The following is a 20,208-nucleotide window of genomic DNA, read 5'->3' as shown; positions in this document are numbered from 1 at the left end:
TAAACCTTCCTTAACTTTCTCCTGATCATGTTAACCATTTTGCCCTCTGTATCAACCTTTGTACTTTATATAAATATGTATTGTTGACTCATTCATTCAACATTAAATACTATTTTTTCCAGGTACTAAGCTAAGTATGAAGAGACAGAGAGTCAAAGAACACTATTACAGAATGAGGACTGCATACTAAAGCATGGAACTACTAAAGTAGTTCCCACCACCTGGGGAAGGGAGGAAATAAGGGTATGCTAGCAAAGTGTGAAAGAGCATTCTGATTCAGCCTAAACTTAGGAACCAAAGTTGATCTGTTTGTGGAAAACAAGAGCTGGTGATCCAGCTGAGTATTTATTTAAATCAATGTTTATGCTGTGGAACAGGATGGTACCTGTTCAGTATCTTGGATAGATTTTGAGTCCTTATAGGGAGAGGAGTTAGGACCAACTCTGAGTTGTTTGAAAAGGAGACTTTGAGATACTCTGGGCACAAGTTGCACTGGCTGTGGACTCAGGGAAGGCCATTCTCTTCACTTCCACATAGAACCCAACACTATGGCAGCACCTTGAGTGGGAACTTTTAGCGCATTGGCTGGTAGCTCCCTGGGATAGGAATACTGGCATTTTCACAGAGGGCCCTATCAGCAGTAGCAGTGGTGGGGGGTGGAGGGAGGATAGCACCCTTAAATGACTTTATAAACAGAGACCAGAGAAGGGGAACCAGAGCAAGAAGGGAAGAAAAGGGTTGATACTGCATGAAGGACTATGGCTGACAGACGGGTTCATGAGCCTATTGGGATACACTTGGGCTTTTCCACTTAGAGCTGGGCAAGAGTATGGATTCTGGGCTACTAGTATATATGTCAGTATGCTAAATTATAAGCACATGTTGAGTCCTGGAGACATTTAATTTCCTATTAGAGAACTGTGTCTTATTCATCTTTATGTCCCAGGACCAAACACAAAACCTGACACAAAGCAACTGCTGACAAAATATTTGTGGATTTATTTAATAAAGGTATTGGGAGGAGTCAGAGAAGGGAGGGTGGGGAGCATCATACATACATGGGATATGTGCCAGGGGTTCTGGCCCCTTTTGATTCTGCCAGCATGTGTGAGGAGGTGCTAAGACAAATTCCGTGGCAGTTAGAAAGTGAACTGGCTGCCAAGATGGAGAGGAGGGAACATTTAGTCTTGACCTTCTACAGTCCTGAGGTCCCCAAACTTAAGGGGAACCGGAAATACCAAAGGGTGAGGAGGTACCTAATTACAGGTCAGATGGGAGGAAGAGGACTTTCTTAAAGGTGGACCTAGACAGAGTATACTAAAGACAGAGAAAAGATGACCCTTTTTATAGAAGGGGTAGGGATAGATTAGATAGCCACAAATCAAACCCACATGGGGACACTCAGGGTAGAGAAGAGTAGGCAACCCTGGGGATCAAAAGTTATCTTTTTGGGTAGGCAATATTTCCCTCATCCTTGTAGCCTACCCTCCCCACCAACAAACATCCGAGTGCCTCCATGCCACCGCAGAGGCGGCAGCAGCATGTGGATCAGACACACACCTACATCCGAATGTTCTGTGGCAGCCTCTGTGGGTTTAGCCTCCTAATGCTGATCTGCGTGTCCCCACTGAACTGGGTGCAGTTCCTGGTGATCAAGAATGGCCTTGAGCTCTACGCAGGACTCTGGATCTCATGCCACCATGAGCTGTGCTGGAGCCACACACCCAAGCCACCCTGTGAGTGCCACTAAATTAAATGCCACAGGCCCCACAGTTTCAGAGCTTTCTGCCACATTAGCCTTCATCTTTCTTTCTCCAACATCTTTTGGCTCTCACATCTCCAAGTCTAGCGTGGATCTCGCCAGATTGTGGATATAACCATCCTTTTCTTTGGTAGCCTCAGTGTACCCTTTCTCCCTCTTATTGCAGGTTGTTTCCTCTCCCAAATAATGAGATGATAATCTCTGGAAAGAATCGTTTTGTTATTTACAAGATGTAACTGTGATTGGTTTCTAATGTGGCTTGTACAAATAGGAGAGAAGTTATTGCCTGTAGCTGGGAGGTAATGAAAAGTGTCTCAAACTCCGTCAGATTTAACTTTCAAGGTCAACTTGTTCTTCTGCTAAGAGTAGAAGAGAACTTAAATTCATGTCAGATATGTAGTATAACAATGCCAGCTATTCAGAGTAAATCATTAATGTCTAGTTTTATATGAATTTAAGTAAATCTGAAAATGCAACATAAAATATTTTAAAATAAGCTTCTAGAGCTAAAAGTTTTTCAATCAGAAACAAGACTTAGAGGAAAGACGTAACTACACTAATAGTTCACCCATCATCCACAAGAGACATTTACACAAAGAAATAGGTATTGTGAAAGAAAACATGCATGTGTAAAGCTTATTCCTCCTTTTCAGAGAAGGAGAGGCCCCAGATGCTGGGATTGAGGGTGCATCTAGGCCCACCCCTGAGGAGGAGCATAAGTTACTTGGCCATGGGCTTGGGCATTTGGAACTAAGGGGAAGACCTTGGGAGGAAACTAAAATCAAAGGCAGGCAGACAATCCAGCTGCCTAAAAAGAAAAACTAGAAATATATTTGCAATAAGTATGAAAGATACAAGATTAATGGCCTTAATATATTAAAATATATAAAATTATTATTAAGAAAAAGATAAATACCTAAATAAATAAATTTTCTGTAAACAGACAATTCACAAAACAGAAAGTACAAAGTATGTCTAATAAATATAGGAAAAACTATTTTAACCTTAATGAATCATTAAAGAAAGGCAAATCAAATGGACAATGAGATATTTAAATAGTAAAATACAGCCCTGGCCACTGTGGCTCAGTTTGTTGGATCATCACTCTGTACACCAAAAAGTGGCAGACTTGATTCCCAGTCAAGGCACATACCCACCAGGTTGTGAGTTTGATCCCCAGTGGCAGCACGTTTGGGAAGCAACCAATTGCTGTTTCGATTTTTTTTCTCTCACGAAGATCTCTCTCTCTCTCTCTCTCTCTCTCTCTCTCTCTCTCTCTCTCTCTCTCTCTCTCTCTCTCTCTCTCTCTCTCTCTCTCTCTCTCTCTCTCTCCAAATTTTTAAAAAGGTAAAATACAATGCTTCACACTTTCACACACACTGTGAACCATGTAAGTAAGTGGGTATAACCAAAGTAATACGATTAGATGTATCCATAGATTTACAGTCACTAGTTCCATTTCTAGAAAAATGGAGTAAAAGATATTTAGGCATAAAAATTAAGTTGCAATTATATTTATGTAACTGTGTTCCCAGACTAAAACTCAGGATTTTAGATTATTATTTAAACTAGAGGCCCAGTGCATGAAATTCATGCATGGGTAGGGTCCCTAGGGCTGGCTGGCGATCAGGGCCAATCTGTGGGGTGACCGTGGGGTGATTGGGTCCCCCGCTCGCACCTGCCTTGGCCTGGTGCCGCCCACTCACCTGCTCCACCATCCCACCACAGCCCTGCTCTCGTTGAGGTTCATCGGGGCTGGCAGCACCTCCACTGCTGCCCACTGCCAGTGCCGCATGGCTGATACGCACCATGTCCTGTGCTGGCCCCTGGTGGTCAGCTCACGTGTAACTCCTGGTTGGTCGAATTCCTGCCTTTGGGGATAATTTGCATATTAGCCTTTTATTACATAAGATTTTTAATGAATCAAAATCTTGATATTTTAACACTTAAAGTAGTAAAAGGTTCAATTTTTAGAGCCTTGAATTCACCTGAGGCCAAATGTTAATGGGTTAGAGAAAGTCAACTGAGCCCTCTCTGTACACAATTACAAGTACCCACCCTCCCTATTTCCAATGTTAACTAGTTCTAATTCTAGGTTCAGTCTGTAATACAGTTCTCAAAAGGAATTCCCAACATGTAATCTGTATGTCCAAGCTTTTGATGAAGACACTCTTAGTTAGACCCAGGGCCCCAGGAATTGCCACACATCAGCCTGTGACAATATGTTATTACTAGAGGCACTGTGCACAAAAATGTGTGCACTTTGGGGGTTCCCTCAGCCCGGCCTATGCCCTCTTGCAGTCTGGGACCCCTCGGAGGATATCCACCTTCTAGCTTAGGCCCGCTCCCTGGGGGATTGGGCCCAAGCTGGCAGTCAGACATCCCTCTGGCAGCCCGGCAGCCCTTGGGGGATGTCCACTTGCCAGCGGGGAGCAGGCCTAAGCTGCAGTCGGACATCCTTAGAGCTGCTGAGGAGGCGGGAGAGGTTCCCACCACCACTGCTGTACTGGCAGCCGTCAGCCTGGCTAGTGACTGAGCAGAGCTCCCCCTGTGGGAGTACACTGACCACCAGGGGGCAGCTCCTGCATTGTGCATCTGCCCCTGGTGGTTAGCGTGTGTCATAGTGACAAGTCATTCCCAGTCTTTCTGCTGTTAGAGTCAGTTTGCATATTTCCCTTGTATTATATAGGTTAGAGGCCTGGTGCATGGGTGGGGGGTGGCTGGTTTGCCCGAAAGGGTGTCCTGGATCAGGGTGGGGGTCCCACTTGGGTGCCTGGCCAGCCTGGGTGAGGGGCTGATGGCTGTTTGCAGGCTGGTCAAACCCCCCCCCCCCCCGCCACTGGGGACCCTCACCCCATGGGGGTGTGGCCAGCCTGGGTGAGGGGCTGATGGCTGTTTGCAGGCTGGCCACACTCTCTTTAGGGTAGGAGTTCCCCACTGGGGTGCCCGGCTAGTCTGGGTGAGGGGCTGAGGGCTGTTTTCAGGCTGGCCAAGCTCCCCGGCGATGGAAGCTCCCAAGCTCTCCTCTTTTTCTTTTTATTCTGGGATTTATTTACTTTCTATAATTGAAACTCTGTAGCCTTGAGAGGAGCTCAGAGCCAGCCAGGGCAGGTGGGAGGGAAGTCTCCTGCTGGCTCCAGCTCCGTGGCCATGGCCAGCTGAAAGCAGGTATCTGGGGTTTATGTACCTTCTTTTTTTTTTTTTTTTTCAGTTGATCAGCAGCCTAGCCAGGTTAGGTCTTTTTTTTTTTTTTAAGAAGCCAACTGGATTTTATTTGACCCGGAACACGATAGGACTGCAGGAATAGCAAACTGAAAAGACAAAGCGGAAAAGACCTCGTTCTATCTAACTTACAATGAAGTAACAGGAGGGCAATTCATTAAACGAATAACAAAACAGTTGAGCTTGATGGAGAATATTCTTTATCTAGTGCCCATCCTTTTGGGATTCCCACTCTCTGTTGTCCAGCGGACACATGGGCCGTGTTTTGAGCCAACGAGAGAAACAGTGGAAGTGAAAAGCATGATTACAAACTCCCCTCGCAATGGTGCACTCTTTATAAGTGGCAGATACCGGGCCCGCCTGACATTCTATGCAAAGATCATAACCTGGTTCCTGCAGATGGCACAGTTATCAACCACAATGATGTCTCAGGCCCAGAGGGCTAGTGGGTTCCACTTTTCCACTTCAAAGCACTTCTTTCCCTCGCCACTGTTGGTGCCGCTTGGGGTATCTACATCCATCGCTGCCGCCATTTTGGAAACACTCGGTCTCAGGTTAGCTATGTACCTTCTATAATTGAAATTTTGTTGCTTTGAGTGGAACTCAGAGCCGTCGCGGCAAGCGGGAAGTTTGGCTTCCTCCATCATTGGGGCAACCAAGCCTCCTGCTTGCTCCAGCTCCATGGCTGCTGGCCACCATCTTGGTTGGGTTAATTTGCATATAGTCTCTCTGATTGGCTGGTGGGCATGGCTTAAGGTGTAGTGAAGGTATGGTCAATTTGCATGTTTGTATTTTATTAGTGTAGATTGCTCTAATACATTATTGTCCAAATTCAAGAACTTTAAACTTTTATTTACTGGATTGCAAGAATTTAGTCCCCACTCCCATGGTATCCTCAGTCATTTCTGAGAGTTCTTCAGGGGCTGTCTCACGTGGGCTCAAGAATGTGCGTGGGCTCAGGAATTGCCACACATTAAATATCCCCCAGTTGTGGGAGAAGTTTTATTCTGGTGCTCCCAACTGGGTTACCAGAGAACCCAAATACTAAGCAGATTTCACAGCTTCCTCTCCAGGGTGTCAGGTCTCCATCCAGGATCTTTTCCAAACCACCTCTTGTGTGCATTTCCTCTGAATTTGGGAAAGTGTTATCTTGACCTTGTATGCCTGGAATGAGGGCACAATGGCAGTAATGTGGAGGTTTAGACTTGGCTAAATAAGTGGGCTAATTCTCCAGCTTGTCTCCAGCTATATCATCTTCATCCTCAAAATCAATATCCACACCCCACATCCACCCACTCAGTCTAGCTCAAGCATGTCAGACTCGCAGCCCACAACAAATATTTTTGTGGCCCAGCCAATATAATGGTATGTAAGAAACATTTTAATAAAAATTTTGTAACTTAATTTTTACAATATCCTGTTATACATAATTATTAATAATGAACTACAACATTTGCTAATGACTGATTACTATAGTCATGTTGCATTCATTTCCCTTACGCACCTTACATGCAGGCGCACCATTTCTCTCCTCTGATACTAACAGCAAATATTTTAGCAGCTGATTGCCACGTCATTAGTCTTGTACTGACTTGTTTGGTGTGCGCAACAGGAAATATTTCGCTTTTGGAGAACAAGAAAAATAGGTTTATTTGCGTTAAGCTTATTAATTTGTGCAGTTATTCAGTGTCTGGTAAGTTAATGTTCAAGAAAAAAATTAATTTTTATTAAAATGTTCTATTATTTTATGTCAATGATTACTCATTTATTTCAGCCCTTTGTTTTCAGCATCTCTCTATCTAAATAAACCTATGTTTCTATGAAAATTGAAGCTTTTGTTTTTTTGCGGCCCAAATAAACTTAAACCTTTGAGTGTGACATGCTTGGGCTCCTTTACAGTTAAAAAGGGCTAGATTTTTTTATTTTTTTATTTTGGAATACTGCATCTCTAGCCTGGCTTTGATTTTTGCTAAAGGACATAGGATGTGGTGAGCGAGTCCACTACCAAATCTCTTTGGAATCACTGAGTAGCAGGTGCTGGCTTCTCTCTTCTGCTTCTTTCTTCTAATGATATTTTGGCTTCCCCATTGCTTCCTTTCAGGGAGTCAATAGCTATGAAGGAAAATAACATTTACTGTTAACCGAGCCTATTTGTTCACAAGAGCGGGTGGCTCATAACCCTGCCTGTCTCACTTTATAAAGCCTCCTAGCTAAGTTTTACTTTCACAACAGTAGAAAGAGATCCTGCCCATCAGTTACAAACCACCAGGTGGTGAGAGTTTTCAAGTCACTGAGAAACACTACTGTTTTTTATTGGGCAGTGTCCCTTCCAGCCTTGGTAACGTTTACATCCTACCTGGTGGTGCCCTGAAGTGCGGATTCACTGAGTAGGATGATCCCAAGAACATCAGTAAGGATCCTACCAAGTTTTTAAAATATTTTGAATTCTTTCTCTTCAAATTAAAAGTGACATTCCCTGCCGTAACCGGTTTGGCTCAGTGGATAGAGCATCGGCCTGCGGACTGAAGGGTCCCAGGTTCGATTCCGGTCAAGGGCATGTACCTTGGTTGCGGGCACATCCCCAGTAGGGGGTGTGCAGGAGGCAGCATATCGATATTTCTCTCTCATCGATGTTTCTAACTCTCTATCCCTCTCCTTTCTTCTCTGTAAAAAATCAATAAAATATATCATAAAAAAAAAAAAAGGTGACATTCCCTCTCTTCCAAGGGTATTAGCTTCATTGCCTTCAGTACACTGAGAGGCTTGCCTTGTTATTCCTGTAACCAAAGTCCACATCACAGCATATCATTAATGAAAACTTCAGAGATGTTTGGATACAGGTGACCTATATGGATATTCCTTGTATCTAGGGCATTTCTCTCTCCCGGGACCAAGGCTTTTTACTGGCATGTACAAGTAGGCCTTTTGTAACTTAGGTTCTAAGATTTTTGAAACTTTGATGGGTAAGCTGCTGTGAAAACTGTCATTTAAAAACTGAAATAGGTTTTGGTCTTACAGGAGGTTGAGGTTTACATTCAAGTTTGGGACCTTTGTTTTGTTAAATGAATTTTAAAAATAACCAATGCAGTTGTTTTAAACTCTGAATATAAGTGTCTCGCTTGATTAGGTAATTTGTTGTGTATGGCTATGACTAGTAGACTTCAGTCCTTTGAGCAGTTAGACTGTTCTATGACGAAATCTTTAGTTATTCCTTTGGAGTTGTGAGTGATTTTGTTTATGTAGTTTTCAGGAGATGAGGAGCTAAGACAGAGAAGATTGTAAGAAGAACATGAAGGCACAATCGTAGAAAGGCTGAACTGTAACATATCTTAGAAAGGAGCTGGGCTGGATATTTTATACAGTGTGCTTTTGTGTTTTAAATATCAGAACCAGTTTGAACTAGCATAAGCTAAAGAGTAACTTATTTATGAAGACTCAAAAGAACCTCATAGGCTCCCAAAAGCAGGAAGTTTGCTGGACCTTACGGGATTTCAGAGGAGACTGGGATCAAGCCCACCAGTCACTCGGTATCGTTAGAGGTGCTTTGTCACTCATCTTTGTTTATGCTTTGTTTTATCTCTACAGCTCAATTTTTCTCATTTATTGGACATGTGTAAGTGCCCAAAAAGTATATTCCAGGCTAGCTTTATATATTCTTGGTTGAAGCAAGTAAAAAATAAAATTAGCATTAATCAGTCCCAAATCCAAATTTTGAACCATAAAAATCAAATTGGTCTAACATGGATCAGATCCCCTTCCTTGATACGATTAGCTATAGTCAGGGGGCTGCTAGGGCACAGGGGAGGATGTGGGCTAAAGATGCCTATCACTGAGCTTTATGCAGATCAATCTGGGCTGGTGGTTCTCACTGGCTGGATAGACTGCTAATTCTAAGTGACCCACTTCTTAAAAAATATGCTGCTTTGGGGTCATTGTGTTAATGTGGCTAACGTGCAGAGCAACTCACTTCTGTGAGTAGGGGTGTGGTGTCTCTTCATGGACATAAATAACTATTATTGATGGTGTTGGTAAATCATAAGTTCTAGAAAACAAAATATTTAGAGGCAGATCTTAGACTGGGATAATCTTGGTACATAATTTTGTGTCTCTGACTCACTTGCAAGCTGGATTGGGATTCTTAAGCATAGAAGTGCTTAGAGAATTTTCAATGGTAGGGATGAGCTGGGCCCTACTACATTGAAACTGGAGAGACACCAGACAAGGAGGCACCCTGCAAGCATGTTGAAGAAATCACTGGATCTGTGATATCTTAGAAAAGCTGTATCAACTTGCATTTGTAAGTTAGCCTCTATTTCTGTTCTCTCTCTTTTTTTTTTTTTTGCAGTTTTATAACTTTATTCAATAATCAGCAGTTAGTTCTCATACACATTAACTGTGGATTTTTTTAAGTGGGGCAGGTATATAGGTAACCAACTTATAGAGCTTGTTTGGTGAATCTTCAACCTCATTACATTTTCTGGACAACCACACTCCACATGGTATGGGACATTCCTTATTCCTTTGGCCCAGACAATTTTGTCGAGCCTGGTGTCAATGCACACATCTGGAGTTCCCATCTCCTTCCTGGCAAGTTTCCCGATTTCTTTGAGCACCCAAGGGGCATGCTTCTTGAAACCCGCTCCAAGGATGTGCTTGTGAATGTTGTTGCTGTATTCTTTGGTCACTACCTTGTTGATGGCAGAACAGCCCTTCTTCTCACCTTGTTTGTAGGAGCCATTCTGCCAGGCCCAGGTTGGAAAGGCTAGCCTCTGTTTCTTAAAACATTGCTGCGAAGTCAAGGAGGATCTGTTCCATATCAGGAATGTGGTAACAAAAAGTGAGGTTTCTCTCTTACCAACATCCTATTTGAAGTGACAGAGCCAAAGAGAACAAAGATCTGGAGACAAGAGAAGAGGGGAGAGGAATATGTGGAACTTGAGTAAGGGCTTTGGAGCAAAAGAACTTTAGCAGACCTCTCTTTGAACAAAGGTGATATAGGACCTTGAGGGAATTTCAAGAGGGTAAAAAGGAAGATATTTTGGGGGTGTTAAGTCCTTGCAATCCAGTAAACTGAGGGCATGAAATTATTAGAATATAGGAGGTAAAGTACACGTGACTTCATTTTGTAATCACAGGCTGACAAGGCCTCTATATATTGGATACATTCGAAAGAGAGAAAAATAGAAACAAACCCAACAATGGTTTATCATTAAACAAAGTACAACATACTATTTTGTAGCCATTAAAAATGATGTTTACAATGTGATCTGTGAAAATTGTTACCATATAATCTTTTTCTTTCTTTTTTTAAAATTTTGTTTTATTGCTTAAAGTATTACAAAAGAGTAATACATATATCTCCTTTTTTTATCCCCCTTGACCTTCCCCTGGCCTCCCCTACCCCCCGGTGTCTTGTGTCCATTGGTTATGCTTATATGCATGCATACAAGTCCTTCAGTTGATCTCTTAACCCACCTCCCAATCCTCCCTGGCCTTCCCGCTGTAGTTTGACAGTCTGTTCCATGCTGCTCTGCCTCTGTAATCTATTTTTGTTCATTAGTTTATAATGTTCTTTATTATCCATAAATGAGTGAGGTCATGTGGTATTTTTCTTTCATTGACTGGCTTATTTCACTTAGCATAATGCTCTCCAGTTCCATCCATGCTGTGGCAAATGGTAAAAATTCCTTCTTTTTTATAGCAGCATAGTATTCCATTGTGTAGATGTACCACAGTTTTCTAATCCTCTCATCTGCTGATGGGCACTTAGGCTGTTTCCAAATCTTAACAATGGTAAATTGTGCTGCAATGAACATAGGCATGCATGTATCCTTTCTGATTGGTGTTTCTGGTTTCTTGGGATATATTCTTAGAAGTGGGACCACTGGGTCAAATGGGCATTCCATTTTTAACTTTTTGAGGAAATTCCATACTGTCTTCCATAATGGCTGTACCAGTCTGCATTCCCACCAGCAGTGCAGGAGGATTCCCTTTTCTCCACATCCTCTCCAGCACTTGTTGTTTGTTGATTTGTTGATGATAGCCATTCTGACAGGTGTGAGATGGTACCTCATTGTTGTTTTGATTTGCATTTCTCGGATGATTAGTAACTTTGAGCATGTTTTCATATGTCTCTTGGCTTTATGAATGTCCTCTTTTGAAAAGTGTCTATTTAGGTCCTTTGCCCACTTTTTGATTGGATTGTTTATCTTCCTTTTGTTAAGTTGTATGAGCTCCTTATAAATGTTGGAGATTAAACCCTTATTGGTGATAACATTGGCAAATATGTTCTCCATGCAGTGGGCTTTCTTGTTGTTTTGTTGATGGTTTCTTTTGCTGTGCAGGAGCTTTTTATTTTGATGTAGTCCCATTTGTTTATTTTCTCTTTAGTTTCCAATGCCCTAGGAGCTGTATCAGCTGTATCAGCTTCAGCATATGTCTGAGATTTTGTTGCCTTTGAATTCCTCTAGTATTTTTATGGTTTCCCATCTTACATTTAAATCCTTTATCCATTTTGAGTTTATCTTTGTGTATGGTGTAAGCTGGTGGTCTAGTTTCATTTTCTTGCATGTATCTGTCCAATTTTCCCAACACCATTTATTGAAGAGACTATCTTGACTCCATTGTATACTCTTGCCTCCTTTGTCAAATATTAATTGAGCATATTGGTTCGGATCAATTTCTGGGCTCTCTATTTTATTCCATCAATCTATATGTCTGTTCTTGTGCCAGTACCAGGTAGTTTTGAGAACAGTGGCTTTGTAATACAGCTTGGCATTGAGATCTCACCTACTTTGTTTTTCTTTCTCAGGATCACTGCAGCTATTTGGGGTCTTTTTTTACTCCATATGAATTTTTGGAGAGTTCATTCTAGGTCTGTGAAATATGCTGTTGGTATTTTAATGGGGAGTGCATTGAATTTATAGATTGCTTTGGGTAGTATGGACATTTTAATGATGTTGATTCTACCAATCCATGAACATGGTATGTTCTTCCATCTGTTTATGTCTTCCTCTATCTCTTTTTTCAACGTCCTGTAGTTTTGTGAGTAGAAGTCTTTTACCTCTTTAGTTAAGTTCATTCCTAGGTAGCTTAATTTTTTTGGTGCAATGGTAAATGGGATTTTTTTTTAATCTCTCTTTCTGTAAATTCACTGTTGGTGTATAAGAATGCCATCGATTTCTTGGCATTAATTTTGTATCCTGCTACATTGCCGAATTCATTTATTAATCCTAATAATTTTTTTAATGGAGTCGTTAGGGTTTTCTATGTACAGTATCATGTTATCTGACAATAAGGACAATTTTACTTCTTCATTTCCAATTTGGATACCTTTTATTTTTTCTTCTTGTCTTATTGCATTGGCTAGCACTTCTAGTACTATGTTGAACAGGAGTGGTGAAAGCGGGCATCCCTGTCTTGTTCATGTTCTTAAGGGAAATGGTTTTAGTTTTGCTCATTGGGTATGATGTTGGCTGTAGGTTTTTCATATAAGGCTTTTACTATGTTGAGGTATGATCCTTCTATTCCCACTTTGCTGAGCGTTTTTATCAGAAAGGGGTGTTGGACTTTGTCAAATGCCTTTTCTGCATCAACTGATATGATTATGTGATTTTTGTCTCTCAATTTGTTTATGTGATGTATCACATTTATTGATTTGCGGATATTGTACTAGCCTTGCATCCCTGGAATAAATCCCACTTGGTCATGGTGTATGATTTTTCTAATGTAATTCTGGATCTGTTTGCTAGAATCTTGTTGAGGATTTTAGCATCTATGTTCATCAGGGATATTGGCCTACAATTCTCTTTCTTTGTGATGTCTTTATCTGGTTTTGGGATTAGGGTACTTGTGGCTTCATAGAAAGGGTTTGGAAGTGTGCTTTCCCCTTGAATTTTTTGGAATAGTCTGAGAAGGGTTGGTTTTAGTTCTTCTTTGACTGTTCGGTAAAACTCCCCTGTGAAGCCATCTGGTCCAGGGCTTTTGTTTGCTGGTAGCATTTTGATTACTATTTCAATTTCATCAGTAGTTATCGGCCTATTAAGGTTTTTTGATGCTTCCTGGTTGAGTTTTGGAAGCTTGTATTTTTCTAGGAATGTGTCCATTTTGTTGAAGTTGTCCAGTTTGTTGGAGTAGAGGTGTTCATAGTATTTTTTTACAATCCTTTGTGTATCAGTAGGATCAGTTGTTACTTCACCTCTTTCATTTCTGATTTTGTTTATTTGGGTCCTCTCTCTTTGTTTCTTGGTGAGCCTGGCTAGGGGTTCATCAATCTTGCTTATCCTTTCAAAGAATCAGCTCTTGGTTTCATTGATCTTTTGTATTGTTTTTTTGGTCTCTATGTCATTTATTTCTGGTCTGATCTTTATTATCTCCTTCCTTCTGGATACTGTGGGCTTTTCTTGTTGCTCTCTTTCTAATTCTTTAAGTTGCAGGGTTAGGTAATTTATTACCATTTTTTCTTGTTTTATGAGGTAGGCCTGTGGAGCTATGAACTTCCCTCTCAGGACTGCTTTCATTGTGTCCCATAGATTTTGGATTGTTGTGTTTTCATTGTCGTTTGTTGCCATGATGCTTTTTATTTCTTCTTTGATCTCTTTGGTAACCCAATCATTGTTTAATGGCATGCTATTTAGCCTCCAAGTGTTTGATATTTTTCCATTGTTTTTATTATAGTTGATTTCTAGTTTTATGCCACTGTGATCTGAGAAGATGCTTGTTATGATTTCTATTCTCTTGAATTTGAAGAGACTTTGCTTATGTCCTAATATGTGTTCTATCTTTGAAAATGTCCCATGTGCATTGGAGAAGAATGTATATTCTGTTGCTTTGGCGTGAAATATTCTGAAGATGTCAATTAAGTCCATCTGATCTAGTGAGTCATTTAGGATTGCTGTTTCCTTGCTGATTTTTTGTTTAGAGGATTTATCCAGTGATGTTAGTGGGGTATTAAAGTCCCCTACTATGACTGTGTTGCTATCAATCTCTCCCTTGATATCTTCCAGAAGTTGTTTTATGTATTTGGGTGCTCCTGTATTGGGTGCATATATGTTTACCAGAGTTATATCTTCTTGTTGGATTGCTACCTTTAGTATTATGTAGTGGCCTTCCTTATCTCGTTATGGCCTTTAAGGTCTATTTTGTCAGATATAAGTATTGCATCCCCAGCTTTTTTCTCATTTCCATTTGCCTGAAATTTTTTTTTCCCATCCCTTCACTATCAGTCTGTGTGAATCCTTTGTTCTGAGGTAGGTCTCTTGTAGACAGCAAATATATCAGTTGCGTTTTTTTATCCATTCAGCTACCCTATGTTTTTTGATTGGGGCATTTCATCCATTTACATTTAATGTTATTATTGATAAGTACTTGTTTGTCATCATTTTCATTCTTAATATATGTGTTTCTTCTTGCCTTTCTGTTTCTACTTTTTACAGCAGTCTCTTTAGCATTTCTTGCATTGCTGTCTTGGTGGTAATAAACTCTCTTAGTCCTTTTTTGTCTGTGAAGCTCCTGATTCCACCTTTAATTTTGAATGATAGCCTTGCTGGGTATAGTATTTTGGGATTCAGTCCCTTGGTTTGCATCACTTTGTATATATCATTCCATTTCCTTCTAGCCTGGTGTGTTTCTGTTGAGAAATCTGTTGATATTCTAATGGGAGATTCCTTGTATGTAACTTTCTGTCTCTCTCTGGCAGCTTTTAAGACTTGTAGTTTGTTGCTGATGTTTGCCAATTTATTTATGATGTGTCTTGGTGTTGGTCTTTTTGGGTTCATCTTGTTTGGGATGTTATGCACTTCTTGGATTTGTGTAGTTTTTTTCTTGCCAATATCGGGAAAGTTTTCTGTCATTATTTCTCTGAACAGGTTTTCTATTCCTTGCTTCTCTTCCTCTCCTTCTGGTACCCCTATTATGCAGTTGTTGTTTCATTTTGTGTTGTCCCAAAGCTCCCTCTTGCTTTTTAAATTTTCTTTCCGGTTGCTGCTGTGTGTGTGTGTTTTTTCCTACCTTGTCTTCTAGCTCCCTGATGCGGTCCTCAGCCTCTTCTAGTCCACTGTTTCAGCCTCCCATTGTGTTCTTTATTGCAGCTATGTCATTCTTCATTTCCTCTTGGTTCCTTTTCATATTGGTGACATTCTCATTCAGCTCCTTATAATTCTCATTGGGTTGTGTGTATTTGTCATTGAGTTGCGTGCATTTGTCATCCAGCCATTACTTATAACCATTACTCTGAATTCTTTCTCTGAGAAGTTACTTGCCTTGGTTTCATTTAACTCCCTCTCTGGTGATTTCTCTTTTTCTTTCCTTTGGGGATTGCTTTTTTGTCTCTCCATGTTTTGCTCTAACATTTTAATTGTTTCTGTGTCCTAGATCTGACTGTTTTGCTACCCAGTTTCTTTTGAGGATGGTGCTGGTGGTGTGATCTCTCAGGTCTCCTGAGCTTGGTAATCTATCATAGCTCCCTACTTAAGCTATTTGGGATTTTTTGATGTAGGCCTGCAAGCTGGAAAGGCACAATTGTGGTGTCCAGATGTCAGCAGCCAGGGAGGGGGATGTCCCAATTTTTGCTGTTTTGCATCCTTGGTTGAAATCACACATGCCCAGCCAGGGCTCACAGAGGTAACCAGGAGCTGTCTGTCAGGGTAGTGGGGCTCAGGAGGCCTGCACACTAGAAAGGCAAAACTGTGGTGTCCAGAGTTCTGTAGCTGTAGCGTGGGAAGACTCAGTTTTTGCTGCTGTGTCTGTGGTTGGATACACACGCTCCCAGTGGCAGCTCACAGGGGCACAGCTCACAGCTCGCAGTGTGCTTGCCAGCGCAGTGCCCTGGCACACTCTGAAGAGCCCTGGTTGAAGCCAAGCGATCGAGGCATCTGTGGGCAGGTATCCAGGATGAGGGTATTCAGAATTTCTACTGTTGGGGCAGTGCACCCTTGTTTGGATAAGAGCACCCTGTAGAGCCGTGGTCTCAGGAGGCCTGCGTGCTGGAAAAGCATGACTGTAGTGTCCAGAGTTCTGCAGCAGTGGAGTGGGAAGACTCAGTTTTTGCTGCTGTGCCTGTGGATGGATACACACGCTCCCAGTGGCAGCTCACAGGGGTACCCATGATGCATTTGCGGTGTGGAGCTCTGATGTACTTTGAGGGGCCCTGGTGCTGAAGTTGTGCGACAGTGTCTGTGGGCAGTTATTCAGGAAGAGTGAAATCAAAATTTTTACTGTGGGACAGTGCACCCTCATTTGCACAATATCGCACTCAGCGGGCGCTTGCAGTGGCTCCCAGGGGCTGCCTGTCGGGTGATGGGCTCCAGAGGCTTGCATGCTGGATACCCGTCAATGTGGTGCCCAGAGGTCTGCCACTGGGGAGGGGGAAGCTGCACTTACTGCTGTGGGAGCGGTGCTCCTTTGAAGGTGGAGGTCCTAGGGTCTGCAGGTCTGTGGATGGGGCTGCAGGATTTTGGCTGGAATGGCTGCTGGGTCGTGGGCAGTGTCCAAGGGCTGTGTGGGTGTTGGTGTTGATGAGTTCCTAGATGAGGCCGCTCTCCCCTTCAAGATGGCGTGGGTTCCGTGCCCAAGTCCCGCAGCCCCAGAAGTGTCCACGCAATGGTAGGTGCTCCCTGTCCAGGAGAGTCTGGTCTGCCAGCCCCTGCTACTCCTGTAGGATGTAACTGTCCCTCGCTCACTCACACACACACACCACACGCATCCACACACTCTCCCTTCACCCTCTCACTCACACATCCTCTCCCTCACCTCTGTCCTGCCAGCCGCCATCTTCTCGCATCCCACTCCATATAAACTTAAGGAAAAAATTGCATAATGTTGAGTATTATATCTACTATGTATGGAGGATAGAAAAATACTAGAAAGAAATAAAACAAAATACTAACAATGGTTGCCTCTGGGTCATGGGATTGTGGCTCATTTTCTTCCTCCTTTTTATAGTCTTCCCAATCCTTATCTTGAACATGTATTACTTTTAGAATTAGAACTGGGAACAAGAAAAGAATTTTAATTTGTTCGTGATGTTAAAGTCATACTTCTTTTAAAATACACACACACACACACATACACACACACACACACACACACACACATATATATATATATATATATATATATATATATATATATATATATATTTGTTGATTTCAGAGAGGAAGGGAGAGGGAGAAAGAGAGAGAAACATCAATGATTTGAGAGAATTATTGATTGGCTGCCTCCGGCACACCCCACACTGGGAATCGAGCCTGCAACCCAGGCATGTGCCCTTGACTGGAATCAAACCTGGGACCCTTCAGTCCAAAGGCCGACACTCTATCCACTGAGCCAAACTGGCTAGGGCAAGTCATACTTCTTATTAGCTAGTTTACATCTAAGTTAATGTGTTAATATACCCAGAACTATTCGTATATTATTTTTAGTTTTGCAATGAAGGCTTTGCTTTCATAGTAAAGACATTCCAATTATAGTATCAATGAAGACCTGAGCAAGATCTTTATTAGTTCTCTGGATGCCACTTAGCAAGCTCAGTTTCATCTCCTTAGTCCTCACTTCCTTCTTGAAGACTCTATCTGGTTTTCTTGAGAGAGGTTTCCCACTGAGAAGGAACCTCTCGGTAACTAAGTAACCAAGCCTTTACTTTCTCCTTCTCATTGGCAGATTACCTCCAATATTCCAGGGCCTTCTTCCTAATCTCTGTCCTCACCATACTCATTGGTCTTGGCTGGCTCTTAAGTTCTTGCCTCCCTAGAAGAGGAAGCATGACCACCAACTTGGATCTGAAGGTATCCATGCTCAGCTTCATCTCAGGTACAAACATAGAGTGGCAGGGTGATTTCAGGGTAAAATTGTCAAGGGAACAAAGTTTCTCTATGGGGTTTTCATCCTCTTTTTCTTGTCCCTTTCCTCTTTTTCAATATTACATCAAGTTGCCAGCTACCTGCCCTGTCTTATTATGTAAAGCACACTTTCGGTGACTTATGCCAGGAGAGAGGTAGAAGCCCTTTTTTTTCTCTCCCACTTGGTCAATCCCCAAATTTTGATCCTGCCATACAAATGGCATCTGGAAGCAGAAGAGTTGGGGGTGGTAGTCAAGGCAGACTGAAGACACTGATGGGTTGTGACATCTTTTCTTCTGGTCCTAGCCATCTGCTTGCTCTTCTGCCTCATCCTATTTCTGGCACAGGTTCACTGGCACACCAGGGATGCCATGGAGTCAGACCTCCTATGGGCCTATTATCTTAATTGGTGGAGTGACTTCTTATACATGTTTTCTGGTGAGTCAGTCCCCTGCCTTATCCCAGAAGGATGGAAGGGGAATACACTTATTGAAAGAGAGGTGGAATCTAGGAAAAATAGAAGCACTGATTTTTCCTATTTAGAGCATCTATGCATTAAGAAGCAGTATGATATGAAACTGAAAACTTAGAATTAGTAATCTGTCCTGCCACTAAATGAGCCATAGACAGGTTGAGTGACTTGCTATGACCACACAGAAAGTAGTCAAACTATGATTTGATTCCAGGAGGTTCAAGCTTTTTCCTAACCATGTGAAAATACTATAATGGCATGGGAGCATAGGACTGTAAAGTAATTCTGCTGGGGGAGAGGAGGGTTGGCTTCACTGAAAAGAAGCCCTTTGAAATGAACATTTTAACGGATGAGTGAGAGTTTTAAAAGTCAAAAGACCATGTGTCTATTGTAATTCACCTGAAATTCTTCTATTCCCCTAGGGATCATCTCCTTCCTCAACTACATAACATTCAGATCTCCTCCCCTTGATCAAAATGTCACTGTGATTCCCACAGAGAGGTCAAGGCTGGGGATTGGTCCAGTGACTACAGTATCGCCTGCTGAAGATGAAGAGTCAAGGTCTGAGATGGAATCTCCAAGTGATGGAGAGGAAAAACTATCAAATGAAGAACTATCAAACACAGAACTATCAAACGCAAAAATGTGATAGTGATAGGAAAACTCAATTACTGCTTGTCTTAAAAATGGGGGAGAAGTTACTAAGTTGGAAATGATTGTGTAGACTCTAAAAAAACTCTCTTAATATCATGTCCATATTACTGAAGGAGACAGCATTAAAGCTGATGAAGTGTCCTTTGTATGCGTTAGACCCAAAATATGTATGATAATCAAAAGAAAGTAATGAAATCTCATTAAGAAAAATTCTATAAGAAAACATCAGTGTTTAGGGTCATGAATGAAAGAAACTAGCAATAGATGCAGTGTGTGGATCAGAGATCTCTTTGGGCATCAGGGGTCTCATGGACCCAAGTGGTCAATGGAATAAAATGTCATCTAATTCTGTTTGAAAATCTCATTATTTGTGGCTGTGAGCATGGATGGAGGTACTTGGACAATATTGTTGAGTTTGAATTGGAGATCACTACCAGAAATGGAATGAACACCAATGGAGATAATATCTATCACCCAAAGGTGTTGGGAGGTGCTAGGGGGATTCTGGGGAGTCCATGAGGTCCCATTTCCTATAAGAATTGGTCATTTAAGCCCTTACAGCATACTATTTGAACCCACTGCTTCTCCCTAGGCTGGAAGATACCTTAACCAGACATACACAAACTCCCTGAAATTCTATACAAAACTTGTGTTTGCACTTTTCTGTGAAAAGAGTCATAGCCTCTGTTAGATCCTTGACAAGCCTGTGACTCTTTTGATTCCTTAGTCATCAAATATGTTTCCTTAAGCCAAATGACGCTAAAGGTCTTAAGGTCTTCCTTCAGCCTAAGTACATATGTGGACCAAGTTGAAAGATTTTATCTTGTTTTATATATCCTGTAAGATTAAGGAAGTGGGGGCATAGGTTTTTTTTTTAATTCTCACTGGAGAATATTCTTTTTATCGATTTGAGAGAAAGGAAGAAGAGAGAGAGAGAGAGAGAGAGAGAGAGAGAGAGAGAGAGAGAAACATTAATGTGAGAAACATCAATTAGTTACCTCCCATATTTGCCCCGACCAGGACTGACCCCGCAATCTAGGTATGTGTTTGATTGAGCCACCCAGCCAGGAAAATCACACAGATCTTTTTAAAAAATATATTTTTTATTGATTTTAGAGAGGAAGGGAGAGGGAGAGAGAGATAGAAACATAAACGATGAGAGAATCATTGATCGGCTACCTCCTGCATGCCCCACACTGGGGATCAAGCCCACAACCCAGGCAGGTGCCCTGACTGAGAATCGAACCGTGATCTCCTGGTTC

General features: G+C 41.8%; 1 protein-coding gene and 1 pseudogene across 2 annotated transcripts; one reads left to right on the top strand and one right to left on the bottom strand.

Moving 5' to 3' along the window:
* Positions 1 to 1,163: 1,163 nt before the first annotated feature.
* TMEM202 (transmembrane protein 202) lies at positions 1,164 to 19,298 on the top strand (the record flags this gene model as incomplete). The annotated part of the gene is made up of 5 exons (XM_081085176.1): positions 1,164 to 1,244; positions 1,481 to 1,736; positions 17,642 to 17,791; positions 18,127 to 18,258; positions 18,715 to 19,298. The coding sequence occupies 5 exons, from the start codon at positions 1,164 to 1,166 to the stop codon at positions 18,939 to 18,941; spliced, it is 846 nt and encodes a 281-aa protein (XP_080941302.1). The 3' UTR covers positions 18,942 to 19,298.
* Positions 5,159 to 5,517, bottom strand: LOC308514873 (E3 ubiquitin-protein ligase RBX1-like; annotated as a pseudogene). Its single transcript has one exon. The product of its transcript is annotated as an E3 ubiquitin-protein ligase RBX1-like (transcript).
* Positions 19,299 to 20,208: the final 910 nt, after the last annotated feature.

The sequence above is a fragment of the Myotis nattereri genome, assembly GCF_964212035.1.
Source record: "Myotis nattereri genome assembly, chromosome: 1".
In the NCBI taxonomy this organism is placed as follows: domain Eukaryota; kingdom Metazoa; phylum Chordata; class Mammalia; order Chiroptera; family Vespertilionidae; genus Myotis; species Myotis nattereri.
Note: the sequence above shows the minus strand (reverse complement) of the source record. Positions and strands in the feature narration are given on the sequence as shown.